At 39.1% G+C, this 14,447-nt stretch overlaps 1 protein-coding gene across 1 annotated transcript in view; it reads left to right on the top strand.

The window, feature by feature from the left end:
• ANGPT1 (angiopoietin 1) overlaps nucleotides 1–14,447 on the top strand; it is a 460,247-nt gene that overhangs the window by 361,468 nt on the left and 84,332 nt on the right. The window contains exon 7 of the mRNA XM_082257926.1: nucleotides 9,376–9,542. Coding sequence (XP_082114052.1) covers nucleotides 9,376–9,542 — 167 coding nt within the window. The remainder of the gene's footprint in view (nucleotides 1–9,375; nucleotides 9,543–14,447) is intronic.

The raw sequence follows: 14,447 nt of genomic DNA, 5'->3' as shown, positions 1-14,447 counted from the left end.
CGCACTCGCAGAAGTGTGAACCGGCCCTAAAGGAAGCCTGCTGGTTACATGACTGATGGGATACTTGCCTTATGCAGCTGTTTGGTTCCTATCAGCACCTTCCTGACAGGGTTGTCACAACTTTTTTTTTTTTACACCGATAAAACATAGAAAATCTACTGACAGAACATATTTTTTACTGAGAACCTGAAATAATACATAAACTCCTACAGAAGGGGGAAGAAGGAAAAGCAGGAGGAGAGATAGGAATAGGCGGGAAAGAGAGATGGGGGAGATGGAAAGTAGGAGAGAGATGAAGGATGGGGGGGGGGGGGGAGAGGTGAGAAAAGGGAAGGGGTGAGAGACAGAGAGAGGATATGAGAGTGGGGTATGAGAGAGGGTGCTGAGAGATGGGGATGAGAGAAATGAGAGAGGGAGGGAGAGAGAGGGGGGTGAGAGGGGAAGAGAAAGAGAGGGATGAGGTGAGAGAGAGGAGACAGAAAGAGGGGGTAAGGGTGAGAGAGAGGGGGGTAAATATGTCTGCTACTCACAATTATGACCCCAGACTGCTCTCCTCTGGGCTCAGGCAGCTGGGATGTAGAGCTGCTGTATGCTCTATATTTCAATCTGCTGCCTCCCAGCCCCTTTCATAGCAGTGTGTGTAATGTATGGGAGTCTGGTAATATTCTTTTACCCATATGATTTGCACTCAGAAGGCAAGATCCATCCATCCATACACAAGATCATCCCCAGATTCTCCCAGCTGGGGTCACGAACAGAACGTATGGGAGATCAGGGCTACAGGGGAGGGGCGGGGCTTGCTATGCACGGCTCCCTATGCTGTTCACTGTCTCTGTCCTCTCCTCAGGAAAAGAAGTCTGTGTGTGTGGGGTGGATGGGGGGACCGATCGCATGTCATTCATCTAACAGCCTGCCAGGACAGACAGGAAACTGGACTGCTGGGGGGAGTAGCATGTACTGAGACCGGCTGTGCTGTAGATGTGGCCGAGGCGAGCTGTCCCAGCTCTCTCTCTCTCTCTCTCCACCTTCTGACCTTCTCCTGGATGTGACACCCCCTGCACGAGCGGCCCGCCCCCCGATTCTTTGCATGGCAGGAAAATGCGGACACCTAATCCCCCCCCCAACCCTCTCCTTCCATGAGAGCCCAGAACTAGGGAGGACCTGTCCCATCTACAGGGAAACGTCCACTGTCAGAGCACCCTCCCTCCCCCATCACTTACCTGATCATACAGGCACGGGCAGCCTCTGTTCTTTCACTGAGTCTAGTGCTGTGTCAGGACAGGACTCGGATGTCAGTTCGGTCCTTCAGTGCTGCCGCGGCGCCCCTTCACTTAGTGATCAGAGCGGCTACACAGCACAGGCGGCAGCGGGACTTGGAGAGGAAGGCTGAGACTAAGTAGGCAAATTAGTGGTCAGGCGCCCTAGGCGGCAGTGCGCCCTAGGCGGCTGCCTAACCTGCCTAGTGGTAGCGCCGGCCCTGAATGTTATTTTACTATATAAATCATTAAAAATGAAATATTTTTGTGTTTTCCATAGCTCTTGCTATGTCTCTCAGTATCTTTTATGCGTTTAAATGAGTTTCTATTGTTTTAAAAGTGTGTTTAAAGACCTTAAAATTCTTTTAAAAGTACAGTGACAGTAAAAAAAAACACGCCTACAGTGAATTTTAATAGGGTTTTTCTATTTAGCGGATTTTCACTTTTCGCAGCTGGGTTCGAAACGTAACCCCCGCAATGGAGGGGGGTTTACTGTATACCCAATCTAATGGAAGGACATTTTTAAAATTGTATTTCTGCTTGCATGTGATTGAATGATGGAAGTCAGCTGAGCTTCACCTCATTCACTAAGCTAAGGAAAATTTTCCTAAATAGCCTTCATGCCTTTAGTAAATCAACCCTATTAAATCTTAATAACTATTGTTCAGTAATGGGCACACATTTTTTTAACCTAAATTTCAACTAGCTCTGCCATTTTTTTTTTTTTTTTGAAAATAAATTTTTATTGAGGAAATAGTATACATGAACAATAACAAAATGCAGAGGATATTAAACTGTGCACATGTATGGCCAACATAGTACAAGTCAAAAGAGAAAAGGATCATATAGATGACTCAATAATATAGACATGCACAAACCATTATAAAAGTATAAACTGGAAACATATAAAGTGAGTTCTTCTAAGATTTGGGTCATAGAAGGGATAGGAATACATTATATGGTAGACGGACCATCACCCCGATTGGGCACAAACTGTGACGGTACCACCCCCATCTGACAAAAACCTCCTAACATAGGTGTCGCCACCACCCATGTATGACTCCCTCCTCTGAGTCCCATAGGATGTTAATTATGAGCATCCTTAATGATGGAGCAACAAATCAAAGAAACAAATGTGGGATGTGGTAACAGTGGAGAATAATAATGGGAGGGGGGAGGGGAAAGAAGGGGGGGGGGGGCTGCCACCAGAGCACTACACCATGCAAAAAGGGATATTGCATGAACATCAAGAAACAAAAATAATTTTATTTTTTACATCATGTCAGGGGAATGAGCAATCCATGATTGCCACTGTTTTTGGAATGTGGCCACTTTCCTATTTTTGAAAGCGAGCATTCTTTCCATTTCAAACTGAATGGCAACTCTGTGTTTGATAGCTGACAGGAGCGGGGGGTCCTTAGTCCTCCACTTGGCTGCTATCGCGATTCTCGTGGCAAACATAATATGAGCCATCACCCTCCGAGGACCAGGGAGAAAGGAATCCAGACCTATTCCCAGCAATGCTAAGGCCGGGGACATTGCACAGGGCAGTCCTAGCAGGTGAGAAGCCCAATCAAAAACTTCCATCCAGAGTGGTTGGACCACCGGGCCGCTCTGCCATTTTTATCCGATTTACCACATTTCTTCCTGTGTGTTTTTTTACTGGTTTTGATTGGAAAATTAGAGGAAATGTGGTTGTTATGATTTAATTGGGTTTCTTTGTAAACAAAGAATGAAAGGATTATATCCAAAAAACATTTGTTTTTTTAGATTTTTTGATCTCCCCAGTAGCTCCTTTTGCAATTAAAACTTGTTGATTTTTCTTACATTTAACTGGAATATTGAATGACCAGTTGGGTTGGTCAATCAGACTGTAATTTTTATGCAAAAAGGTTCCCAATCTGTGATAAAGGTCACGTCCATGCACTTCTGAATACGCAGTCCCAGGCATTCCTGTCACTGGGTATTTTACATCTGCTGACAAAGTTTAGTTTAAGACTACTTATTTTAGTGCTTTTCTGTGATAATATCTGGAGTTTACTTTGGAGTCATTTCTTTCATATGCAAGTAATCACTTTAAACAATCAGTGAACATTGGATAAGCCTGTTTTACGTTCAGTGATAAATGGCATGGTATCAAAGTATTTTTAGCAATTTAGATTATATTTGGTACTCTGTGCAGATGTATGGAACTGTGCTTTCATGCTTGAAGTGGCAGAATGACAAGCAGAGATAAAGCAAATACTGTTTAATGACCACCATATATAGAGGCCTTCTGGTAGAATTCACAGAAGATATGGTCCATTAACTAAAATCAAGTTTGCATCTAAATTTAGCAATGTGGTATATATATATATATATATATATATATATATATATATATATATATATATATATATGTTTATTGATTTAAAATTGATATATTAAAGAACATACTTCTTGTTCCCATGAATGTTCTTGTGTAGGGTGGAATGAGAATCTTCTCATCCAACTCAACCACCCCAAATGCAAAATACACTTCCTTACCTTTAATGCCATGTACCTGCCTTCCTTGTCACAAAACATTTATGTCTCTGCCTACAGTATAATACATAAGTTTGTTGCCAACAAAGCGGTGGGAATCTCAGAGCAAAGTGTGTTCCCCCACATGTTCTGGGCACCAGACCCCAGTCCTATCTAAAATATATACTTAAGTAAATGCTGTTGGCAGATCATTTGAACAAAAATCTTCTGATAAGATTATGAAGCAAATTTCCTAAAATTGAGAATGTTCACAAAAAAGATTCACTTCTACTATCTAACTTTTTGTGTAAAAATTCTCAACACCCTTAAATCAGCCTTACCATGTGCATTTAAAGTATGTTCTGCATGTTATCTATCTTTACATGACTCCCTTGTGAAGACATCCAAAAGCCCTGAGACTGCTGCTTGGTGCTGCCATTTTTACAGAAATATTGACAAAATTGGCAGGTAGGCATCCAAGCAGCACACAATGACTACAAGAGCTCAGGAGCTGCTGGCAACTGGCATTTTTTTCAGAGATAGCAATTATGCAGTGAGCTTTTACTCTCTGACTGACACCAATTTTGGCTGGTTCGGAGCAGGAGGCAAATGTTTCTCATCATTAGTGAAAAGTACAAGTTGGACCTATTACAGTTTCTGAAATGGACTCTAGAAAGAGTTGGCCAGAAGACCATCTGTTCCCTAACAGTTTGATAAATTTGACTGTAAATGTGTATAGGAAACTTTTTAAGAACTCTTAAGAGAGTGTGCATAGCAATCTCTTTGGCATTTTCCGAGGCAAGATAGTTGAACAATCCTAGAACTTTCAGTTCTCTATGGCTGAGCTTTCTAGGAACTGACAACCATTTCTTTAAAGTAAAATAATAATGTAAATGTCACTGTCATAAAGTGGGACATTGAACCACCCTTATGTCCATATTTTTATGTGTGGGGAATGGTGCATTTTATCCCATGCTTCCTAACCTGGAAACACCATATGTACTTTTTTGAGTACATTTTGGGGGGTTTTCTATATTTAGCCCTTTTCCCAGCTTTCAACACAATGTTCTAAGTTAACCATGTAAAAAAGGTGTACAGTGCCAGATACTTCATGAAAGAACAAATGCAACAGAAGTATGGAAAGACTAAACAAAGTCCAAAAAGTCCATGAGGCCAGGTGCTTAGGGTCAGTGATGAATAGAAGGAAAGTTCCAACACCATATAGCTGAAATCCCCATTCTTGGAGGAACCACATGCTCAGATAAAGTAATCTCCTTACCAGAACAATAGACCCCCGGTTAAGGAAGGTCAAACAGGCATGGATCACAAAACCACAAGTTGAGCGGTATCCCCACAGATAACTGGCACCAGGTCCGTCACAATTGCTTCATCAATGGCAATAGATCGTCATACATTCACAATGCATAGATTCCTTGCCACAATTGGTGAAGATGCCCCTCCAAAGACAGATGGAACTCAATAGTGAAGTATGTACGTTTATTGACATATAAAAACAAGGTAAATAACTCACATGATGTTGCATGGTACAAAGCACATGTTCAGAATGGCCACGGCTAGGGGCGTGTCTGCGTGTGGGCCGGCGTAGCTGACGCGTTTCGTCACAGCATAGGACATTATCAAAGGTAAAGCCTGCGTGCACGCCTGCGTGCTGCGGAATCTGAACATGTGCTTTGTATCATGCAACATCATGTGAGTTATTTACCTTGTTTTTATATGTCAATAAACATATAAACATATAAGTTAACCATGGATGTCACTGGTTCTTTCTAGTCACCTGAACAGCAAATCAAGGTCTTATTATTTATTATATTTTTATTTGTTATATATTTATGATATTATTATAAATCAGCTTGCTAGTAGTGCTCTAAAGGCAGGGCTTTTTTTTTTACTGTACTTTATTTTTCTAAAAATCTTGCTGCCCATTTTTTTTATCTCAATAACACGGTCTGAACTTGAGCCATATACAGTATACAAAAGAGGGTGAACCTTATCCTCAGAGTCTTCTACATGCACGATAAATTGTTTTTCTATCATTCCTTCTTTTTTCCTCCCCTAGTGCACTTGCCCTTCACTGTGCATGGAATCATTTGTCTATTTTTGTACCTTTTGAAGCAGAATTCTCACTGTGGCTATAAAATCTTAGATCAAACATTGTGTTAACCTAATTATGATCTCAGCGGATAGAATATCACGATATTTAATTGTGACTTGGATAGATTTTATAGATGTTATCTTATTCTTCACTGTAAAAATGTGAATATAAAACTGTTTGCTTTAATGCGTATTTGGTTTTCAATCGTTTCATACAAGTAACTGGAAACTGGGTTGACCAATCATGTTTATAAGAGCACCGAGGCAAATGTAAATTCATTTAGCAACATTTGATCTTGTTGGAAAACTAAAGGACTTGATAGGAAACCCAGCATGTCTAACACAGGTGTCTGGTATCATTTAATCTCTCTGAATATAAAAATCTGTTTAACTAGATTCCATTCTTCATCTACCCCAGAATACTTACATCTAATTTTGTTTCAGCCCTAGAGGAAAATTAATTCAAATAGATGTTTTAACACTAACTTGCCAGGCAATCCTGGATATAATCTCATGGTAAAGATGCTGTAAAATTACAAATGAAAGAAACTCCAATAAGAGAGGAAGTGAAAGGCAATTATGGACATTTGTGGTATTGGTCCTGGTCTCTCCCCCCTTCCTCAACATTTCCTTATATCCTTCAGAACATCCTTCCACCTTCTTACCCGAGCATTCCACAACACACTGTATAAAATGAGCAAACTTCATTAAAGAAAACTTGCCAAGAAAGTCCTATGTGAGCTGCAATACTTTTTTTAAAGGTGCAGATGCGGGGGCTACCATGCCTGTCCATGCTTCACTACTTAGACTGGTCATACATGGAGCAAAATTTTCTCGATTCCCTCATCAAGGCAGACAGTGTTGATGTAGGAATCCCTCCTGCCAGGCCATTGTCTTCTCCCAGTGGGGCACAGTGGGAGAAGACAGTGATTATTGCTAGCGACTATCGCAGCAGCTTGCAATAATTGCAAGAGTATCCAGAAGGCTGGTTGTACCCAAGATGGTCGATCGGTCAACTTGATACATTCAGCCTGCCCATTAATTGGTTCGAATCTCGACAGTTTCAGCAGGATTTGAACCGTGTATTGCCGGTCTTAGTCACTGATCTGCAATAGGCATACCAACAGAGAAGAATCAAGACCTGAAATGCACATATTGTTTAAAGGTCAATGGCTCACAAAGAGTGAGTTGAAAGTGTAGATGGGTTCCATATCTTTTGCAAGCAAACTGACACTAACATAATAGACTTTTAAATGAAAACTCTACCTAAAACCCACATTTTAATGGTTCTTCATACATTTTACTGTAATTTTGGTTATGTCCAAATATTCTCTTACCTTTTTGAAATGGTATATCCCATTGTCTATGTTCAAATTTAGGATGTACGAGTACAATAACTGTGAGATGTTTGCATGCTCTGTTACAATGCCGAGCTATGCAATGCCAAACAGGGAATAGAGGTGGAAGAAAGATTTAGACGTTGTATTTACAAACCACAGAGGAAAAAAAGTGATGTGTTCAAATTGTTCAGCTTTGACTTCTTAAATCAAAAGAAGTCAAAACTGGAAACTGGAAAAATGGAATTCTAGGGTGCATCACAAAGAGGTCACCAGCAAAAGGAAGGAGATCTTGATTCCTCTATATAGATATTTAGTTAGACCTCACTTAGAATAGTATGTCTAGTTCTGGAGACCTCACTTACAAAAAGATATTGATAAGATAGAATGGGTCTAGTGATGGGTAACAAAAAATAGTAAAAGGTCTGAGGAATAAAACATATCAGGAGGAACTTCTTATGTACAATCTGGAGGTAAAAGAAAATGTGGAAACATGATTGCAACCTAATATAATAAAGGCATGAATAAGGTTCAAAAGGGCAGTATTTTCAATATGAACCTAAGATCAAGAACACTCATCTTTGGAAGTAATATTTTACTAAAATAGTAGTTGATGCTTGAAATAGCCTTCAAGCAGAGGTAGTGAGACTCTAAACAGAAAGTGAATTCAAACGTGCTTGGGATAAACATAAAGATCTAATTTTTCTTTTTAGAATAAAGGACAGAACTTCACTTGTAATTGGCTCCATGGACTATTGTGCATCCAAACCACTGGGTTCAGAATGTATACATTCTAAATGGACAGAAATCTTTATGCTAATTTACATACTGCTCTTGTCCTTAGCTTGTTGGCCATTGGCAGTAAAAACATGGTTAACAATATATCCAAGAAGAAGGGCTTGGAAATAACCATTCAGCATATGGTTGGAATCACCACAAGGAACCACAAGCTGTTTAGGCTGTTTCATTTTTACAACAAAAAGTTAGATTCCCTACCCAAAATATTTTTACAGGGCAAAGAAGACAAATGGGAACATAAGAGATAGAAGATAAAGATACAAAAAAATATTAAAAGTGATAGAACTAATAGCTGCAGTATAATAGGGCCTGTTCAAACTTACATGTTATGGCAATGCACATTGTAGCGCTTGTCAATGCACATGCCCAAGTACAGTGCGATATGTTATGGTGCCGATCTTTGTGAAAATAATTCTAATACACTTTGTAGTAGTGGCCATTGCACATGCATGACAGTGCATCACAATGCACAAACTGTGCCTTGGGTTGTCCTGCATTTCCAATAAAGGGCAACGGCATTTTGTAGTCCATTGGCATACGGCTACCTTAATGTGCAACAAGACAAACTGTAATGCACTGCAAGGGACTACAAAAGTGTGAAAGCTTCCTTAGTGAATTCTATCAGTATTAGTATTATGTATTATACCTGAAAACATACTTATACGTAGAATCATTCTATAATAGTTCAGTCACCCTAAAATATAAACCCTAACAAAGAACCCTATCTGCTCCCTTCTAGTCTGGTAAACTCATCATTGAAAGCATGTTTTTATATATGTTTTTAAGTTCAGAAAAACATGTTGATTGTATCAAAATGTAAACCTGTCCTAGTGCTCACATCCTGTGTTGGGTCAATGGGAGTAATTAGCCCTCATAATGCTAATCTTGGGATTACAGAATGATCAACCCTTATGGAGATGGGAGATTAGGTGGGTTTGAGTAGTTTGACTCAGGCAGGCTTTTTCAACACTCAGTCCGCAAAAGTGCTGTGTGTTGTCAGTGCACAAAAGGACCTAGGAGTTGAATGTACTTCTAGCAGATCAACAGGTATTTTCTGTACTTGCACAGTCTTTAAATGGTTAAAACAAGGAGAAATGTGCATGTATTGCAGAGATGTACTGCATATGTCTTGTTATTTTTCTCTGACATACCCTTTAATATCACTTTACAAGATTCCATGGGGCTTTTTAGAAAACTTTCCAGCTTCTTTCCAAGTATCAAGAATAAGTTGTGTCCTTGTCTAATGGCAGTTATGTTACGCAGTTAATAAATACATATATGAAATAACACATAATGACCTTGTAAAAAGCATTAATATCATTTGTGCTGTCTGATGATAAATCTGTTTTATTCTACTAATTTTCCTCTAGGGGTTTGGCAGCCCATCTGGTGAATTTTGGCTGGGGAACGAGTTTATATTTGCAATAACGAGCCAAAGGCAGTACTCAATGAGAATTGATTTAATGGACTGGGAAGGCAATCATGCACACGCACACTATGACAGATTCCACATAGGAAATGAGAAACAGAATTACAGGTAAGGCATGTGATGTCATCAAGTTATACAACTAGGAACCAAAGCTGCCCACAGGGTTAATTTAATACTTTGAAACAACTGAAAAAATAACAATCCAAGGGAGAAGTAAGATGGACAATTTATAGGCTTGTAAAACGCCTATGACATGATTCTGAACATGAAGCAGGTGTAAAATAGAATCTTCTAAGATGGGAATAAGCAATACACCGGAGTCTAGATATTCTAATGGAATTCTGATTGCATTTAAAGCTGTTTATGCTCAACTAAATGGTATCTTTAATGCTACGGATCTGCTGTACCCTAGTACTTTCGAATTCCATGCAGTCTAGGTAGTCTAGAATTTGACACTGGATGTTTTCCAATAATGGTTAAATAAGCATTGGTCCACCTCAAGGCAAGAATGAAGGAAGCTTTCTGTCCCTTTATGTCACGGTGCTTGCTCTGACTTTTTGTTTTTTTTCATGTAAAAAGACACCTGTACCCTCATAGGGACAATTACAGCGTACAGATTTACAGTGCCTAATATACCTTGTTGTGCTTACCCTGACTCATTGGATTTGATTTATTAAATGAGTGTTGAATGTTCACCTTGTATAGTGATGTGGTGCTCTATTTGAATAACTAAATATGTGTAGATGATTTTAAAAAACACGATTAAATTGGTTAGTACACAGATAGAGTTCAGAATGTGTTTATATTACTTTGCTTCCCTTTTTTGATTTTACCAGCAACATGTTCTAGGCATTGGTAACTTACAAAGCTTACCAAACACTTTAAAATTAAGTTGAGAAGTTTTTGATTTAATTAACTTCTTTAAAAAAAAAACTGTTTTCCATTGCTTTTATTTAAGTGGAAGACTTAATTGTTGATTGACTACAAATATATCTACACTAAACGTATAATTTCATATCAAATTGTGCTGACTATTGCCTATGTGCTGTTGTGTCTGAAATGAGCTGCTACTGTACTGCTGTTCCTGCTGTTATGGAAAATTGAAAAAATATTTTAAATCCAATTTGTTCCAGTTTAGGAGTATTTCATAGGTTCTATCTCACAGTTTTGCACCCAGGAATATATCCTATATTGGCAGAAAATTTCTAGTTATTAAAATGTTTGGACAAAAAAGAATGAATGGACCCCATCACTTATATGTGTCAAAAGCCTCATAATTTAAAATAGAATGCTTGGGTAATCACCGTGACATACATGGACAGTGGGACATTTCTAAACCCTTGCCATCCATGATGTACTTATTAAAGTTGCCCAGTACAATGACCAATGCTAACAAATGTGAAGGGTGGTGAGGTAACTGGCACTGCCTGTGAGTGTGTATAATGTGTGAAGTGTAAATATCACAAACAATTGCAATAACTCATATGCAGAAATTTAGGCTGCTATAGATCAAAACCTCATAGATAATATAAATAATATAAATATAAAGTGCACAGTCAATTGTAGTGACTCATATGTAAAAATAAGAACATATATACTTAATATAAATAAAAACTCATCAACAATATAAATATAAAGTGCAACGGTGTAAATAGTGGATGAATAAAAACGGTCAAAGAAATATGTACCAAAGAAACGTGTATATAACCTATTTCTTTGACCGTTTTTATTCATCCACTATTTACACCGTTGCACTTTATATTTATATTGTTGATGAGTTTTTATTTATATTAACCACATATGTTCTTATTTTTACATATGAGTCACTACAATTGACTGTGCACTTTATATTTATATTATTTATATTATCTATGAGGTTTTGATCTATAGCAGCCTAAATTTCTGCATATGAGTTATTGCAATTGTTTGTGATATTTACACTTCACACATTATACACACTCACAGGCAGCGCCAGTTACCTCACCACCCTTCACATATTAGAATATTGACCTCACAGTCTATATTTCTGAGGTAGGCAGCAACAGTTCCACTTTTTTCTCCTTTAGCGCGGATACTCCCACTTATATACAATTTTAACAAATGTCCTATCCTTTGCAACTAAAAGTCAGGGTCTTCACTGACATTCAGGATGTTGTACCTGATTATGTAATCATATGTCAGCTCTGACATGGTGTTCGCAGGTTTGAGTCTTCATTGAAAAAATTGCAGATAAACATTGCAATTTTCAGGCTGTAGTGCATATCTAATAGTGCCATCTACAGTATTTAGTAGTAAATCAAATAAAAAAAAAAATCCTTAGTGGGGGAGAAAATGGGTACTGTCCAGGGTAGTGTGTAATAATCAAACCTGGCAAAGATAACTCCTAAATCAGATAAAGCAGCTTATCCTGGTCCCCAACATTAAGGTAACAGTACCTTCAGAAGAAGCAAAAGGGGAACACTTCTCAGAGTAGACTGTAGGACAAATTTTGGTATCACCAATATGGTATTGCTTACCTTCCTAAAGGACTGTCATACCGATATGTATGGTACAGATAGCAGGCTTATTTGACAGAGCTATTTATTCTCTGTACGCAGAAAATTTCCATGAATTGCAGTGCTAAATGACACGTGGTACTTAAAGACAACTTGAACTGTGGAAGTCGTGCCCAAAAAAAGGCAGGCAAAGGGCTAGTCATCAGCATTGACTGTGGTCTGCCTGCAATTGATCTTTTCCCCATTACTGACTTACCATGCTCTAATCTACTATGTATTTCCATGGGAAGGTGGTCATCTTGGTAGAAGCAGGGCTTTTGAATCCTCACGTTAGAGCTTCCAGCAGGAAAAACAGTAGCATCACAGTAGACACATCACCAAATCTTACTCCAAATCTCATGAGACTAGCAGTCACAGGCAGCAGTGTCTTAGACATCACACCAAAGATATATCTCTATGAGGTTACAGAACAGGAGTGTCTTTGCACCTTCACATACCAGAAAGTTCACTTCTAATTTTTCAGGTTTCATTGCACACAAAAGATACTTTTTCAGGGTAATGCTTAGGCAAAATTGACATTTCTAACTGTTTCCAATAACATAGCAAATTTTCACTTTTTGAGTTTAATCCCAATTTAGGATTAACATATTAAGAATACCAAGCAGATGCTATTCAGTTCTGCATCTGATGAGAACTTGTTGGAACCTTCTGTTTTTCCTTTCTAGCAGGTTATGAACATCTGTAAAATTCAGGAAAAGAACTGTAGCACTCTCCTAGTTAGGTTGCTATTAGGATTAAGGCACATTTACTGTAGTTTTTTTTTTTTTGGTCAGTGGGACAAACCTTGATTTCGTTGGCTGTTCTGGGTTCTTGTGGTTGCAGGCTCAACCACTTCCCCATGGTTTCTAGTGATTTCTAGAATTTAGTGGGTTGGGAGAGGCATACCCTTAATTTGCATAATTATACAGCCTCAGATAATCCCTGGGAGGAACCAGTAAGGGGCTGAGGTGTGTATAAATAGGCTGGGGTCTAGAACATAAGGGTCCTTGTCCTGTGGGTGAAGGCCTAGCCTAAGGGTTGTGGCCCTCTGGGTCACTTAGCTGAAGTTTACTGTTGGCCATCGGGGTCCCAGCTCAGGGAAAGCTGGTACACAAGGCACAGTGAGTATAGGCCTGAGAGAAATCGTAGAGACTGTTCTTGTCTCTCCTTGGAGAGACTGTTCCATATTTGCTGGCTCAGGTGTGCTCTTGCATTGTAGTCCACTGAGCTATAGTTCACCTATTACTAGTCTCAAGAGGGGTCTCACCCCAAAGAGTCAGTCATAACCAAAGAGTGTCCTCTAGTATCTTGCACTAAATTCGGGGTATCCCAAAGCTTACCCCACACCCAAACAAAGTTCAACCAGAATTAAACTACAAAAAGACATGCACTGCCTGTTTCATGAGTTGTGAGACTGTGAAACCGTTGTGTGCCTGGCTGCTGTGTGCCTCATGGGTAATGGAACTTGGGATAAAACTGCCATCCCGGTCTGGGGTCTGTGCTGCAGAACTGTAGGTGAAGTTATGTAGGTGTTGAAAGAAGTCAGAAGACTCAGTACAGTTCTAGAAACATTAAACCATCTCTCCTTTCTTTTTCATTGGTCTTTGTAGTTAAAAAGAAAAGCTGTGAAGATATCATGCTTCCTCCAAAAGTACATTCTAACATTAGGATTTCCTACATTAATTGCACCATACAAGGGAAGGCACATATATAAAAATGCTTTACCAATAACTGTGCCCGGGGCAGCACCGTATTTGAATACAGGCTTGGTTATATGTCCTTGACACAGAGGGTAATAAAGTTTATGTCTCCTTGTATTGCGTTGACCTGCGTATCCCGATTTCTCTGTTCTACAAAGCTTATTCCTCATGTCAAACACCGCTAAATCATTTTGAGTTTGAAATGATCAAGCAGCTAAGTTTCCCAATTCTTTATTTAACACAACCTTCCTTATCTGATGACCAGTCTTCTTCTTGAAGTATCAAGTATCAGTCACTTGAAAACGAATAAACCATTTTCAAGTTGAAGGGTTTACATCTCGACTTTAATAACTTCTGCTTTGAAGACAATCAATTCTTAAGCCCTTTCAAATACAAAATGTCCTTGCCCCATGAAAAGGTTACTATAGGGACCCAAATCTCTAGGCATCTATGAAGAAGCAATTTTTTTTCTCATGCTGAAATCTCTAAAGCTTTAAAAAATGACAGCTTAAGAGCCCCTGGCACGTCAGAAACCTGGATCTGAATTTTAAAATACCTACCCCTTTGAACTGCAATTGCTTTCCTAGTCTGTATCCAAGAAACTATTCTGAAGAATCTTTTGGAGTCTCCGGGGCAAACAAGAACATTGAAAAGCTGACGGCCTTCTGAACAGGGCAGCAATGTGTTCATTGCTTCTTATTTCACATCGATGTCAGTGTCACTCGTGATAAAGCTGGCAGCATCGAGAATATTTATCTCTCTTTCCCAGCTAGCAGTAA

Source organism: Pelophylax lessonae, assembly GCF_965119305.1.
Source record: "Pelophylax lessonae genome assembly, chromosome: 5".
Taxonomy (NCBI): domain Eukaryota; kingdom Metazoa; phylum Chordata; class Amphibia; order Anura; family Ranidae; genus Pelophylax; species Pelophylax lessonae.
This window is presented reverse-complemented; position numbering and strand designations above follow the sequence as displayed.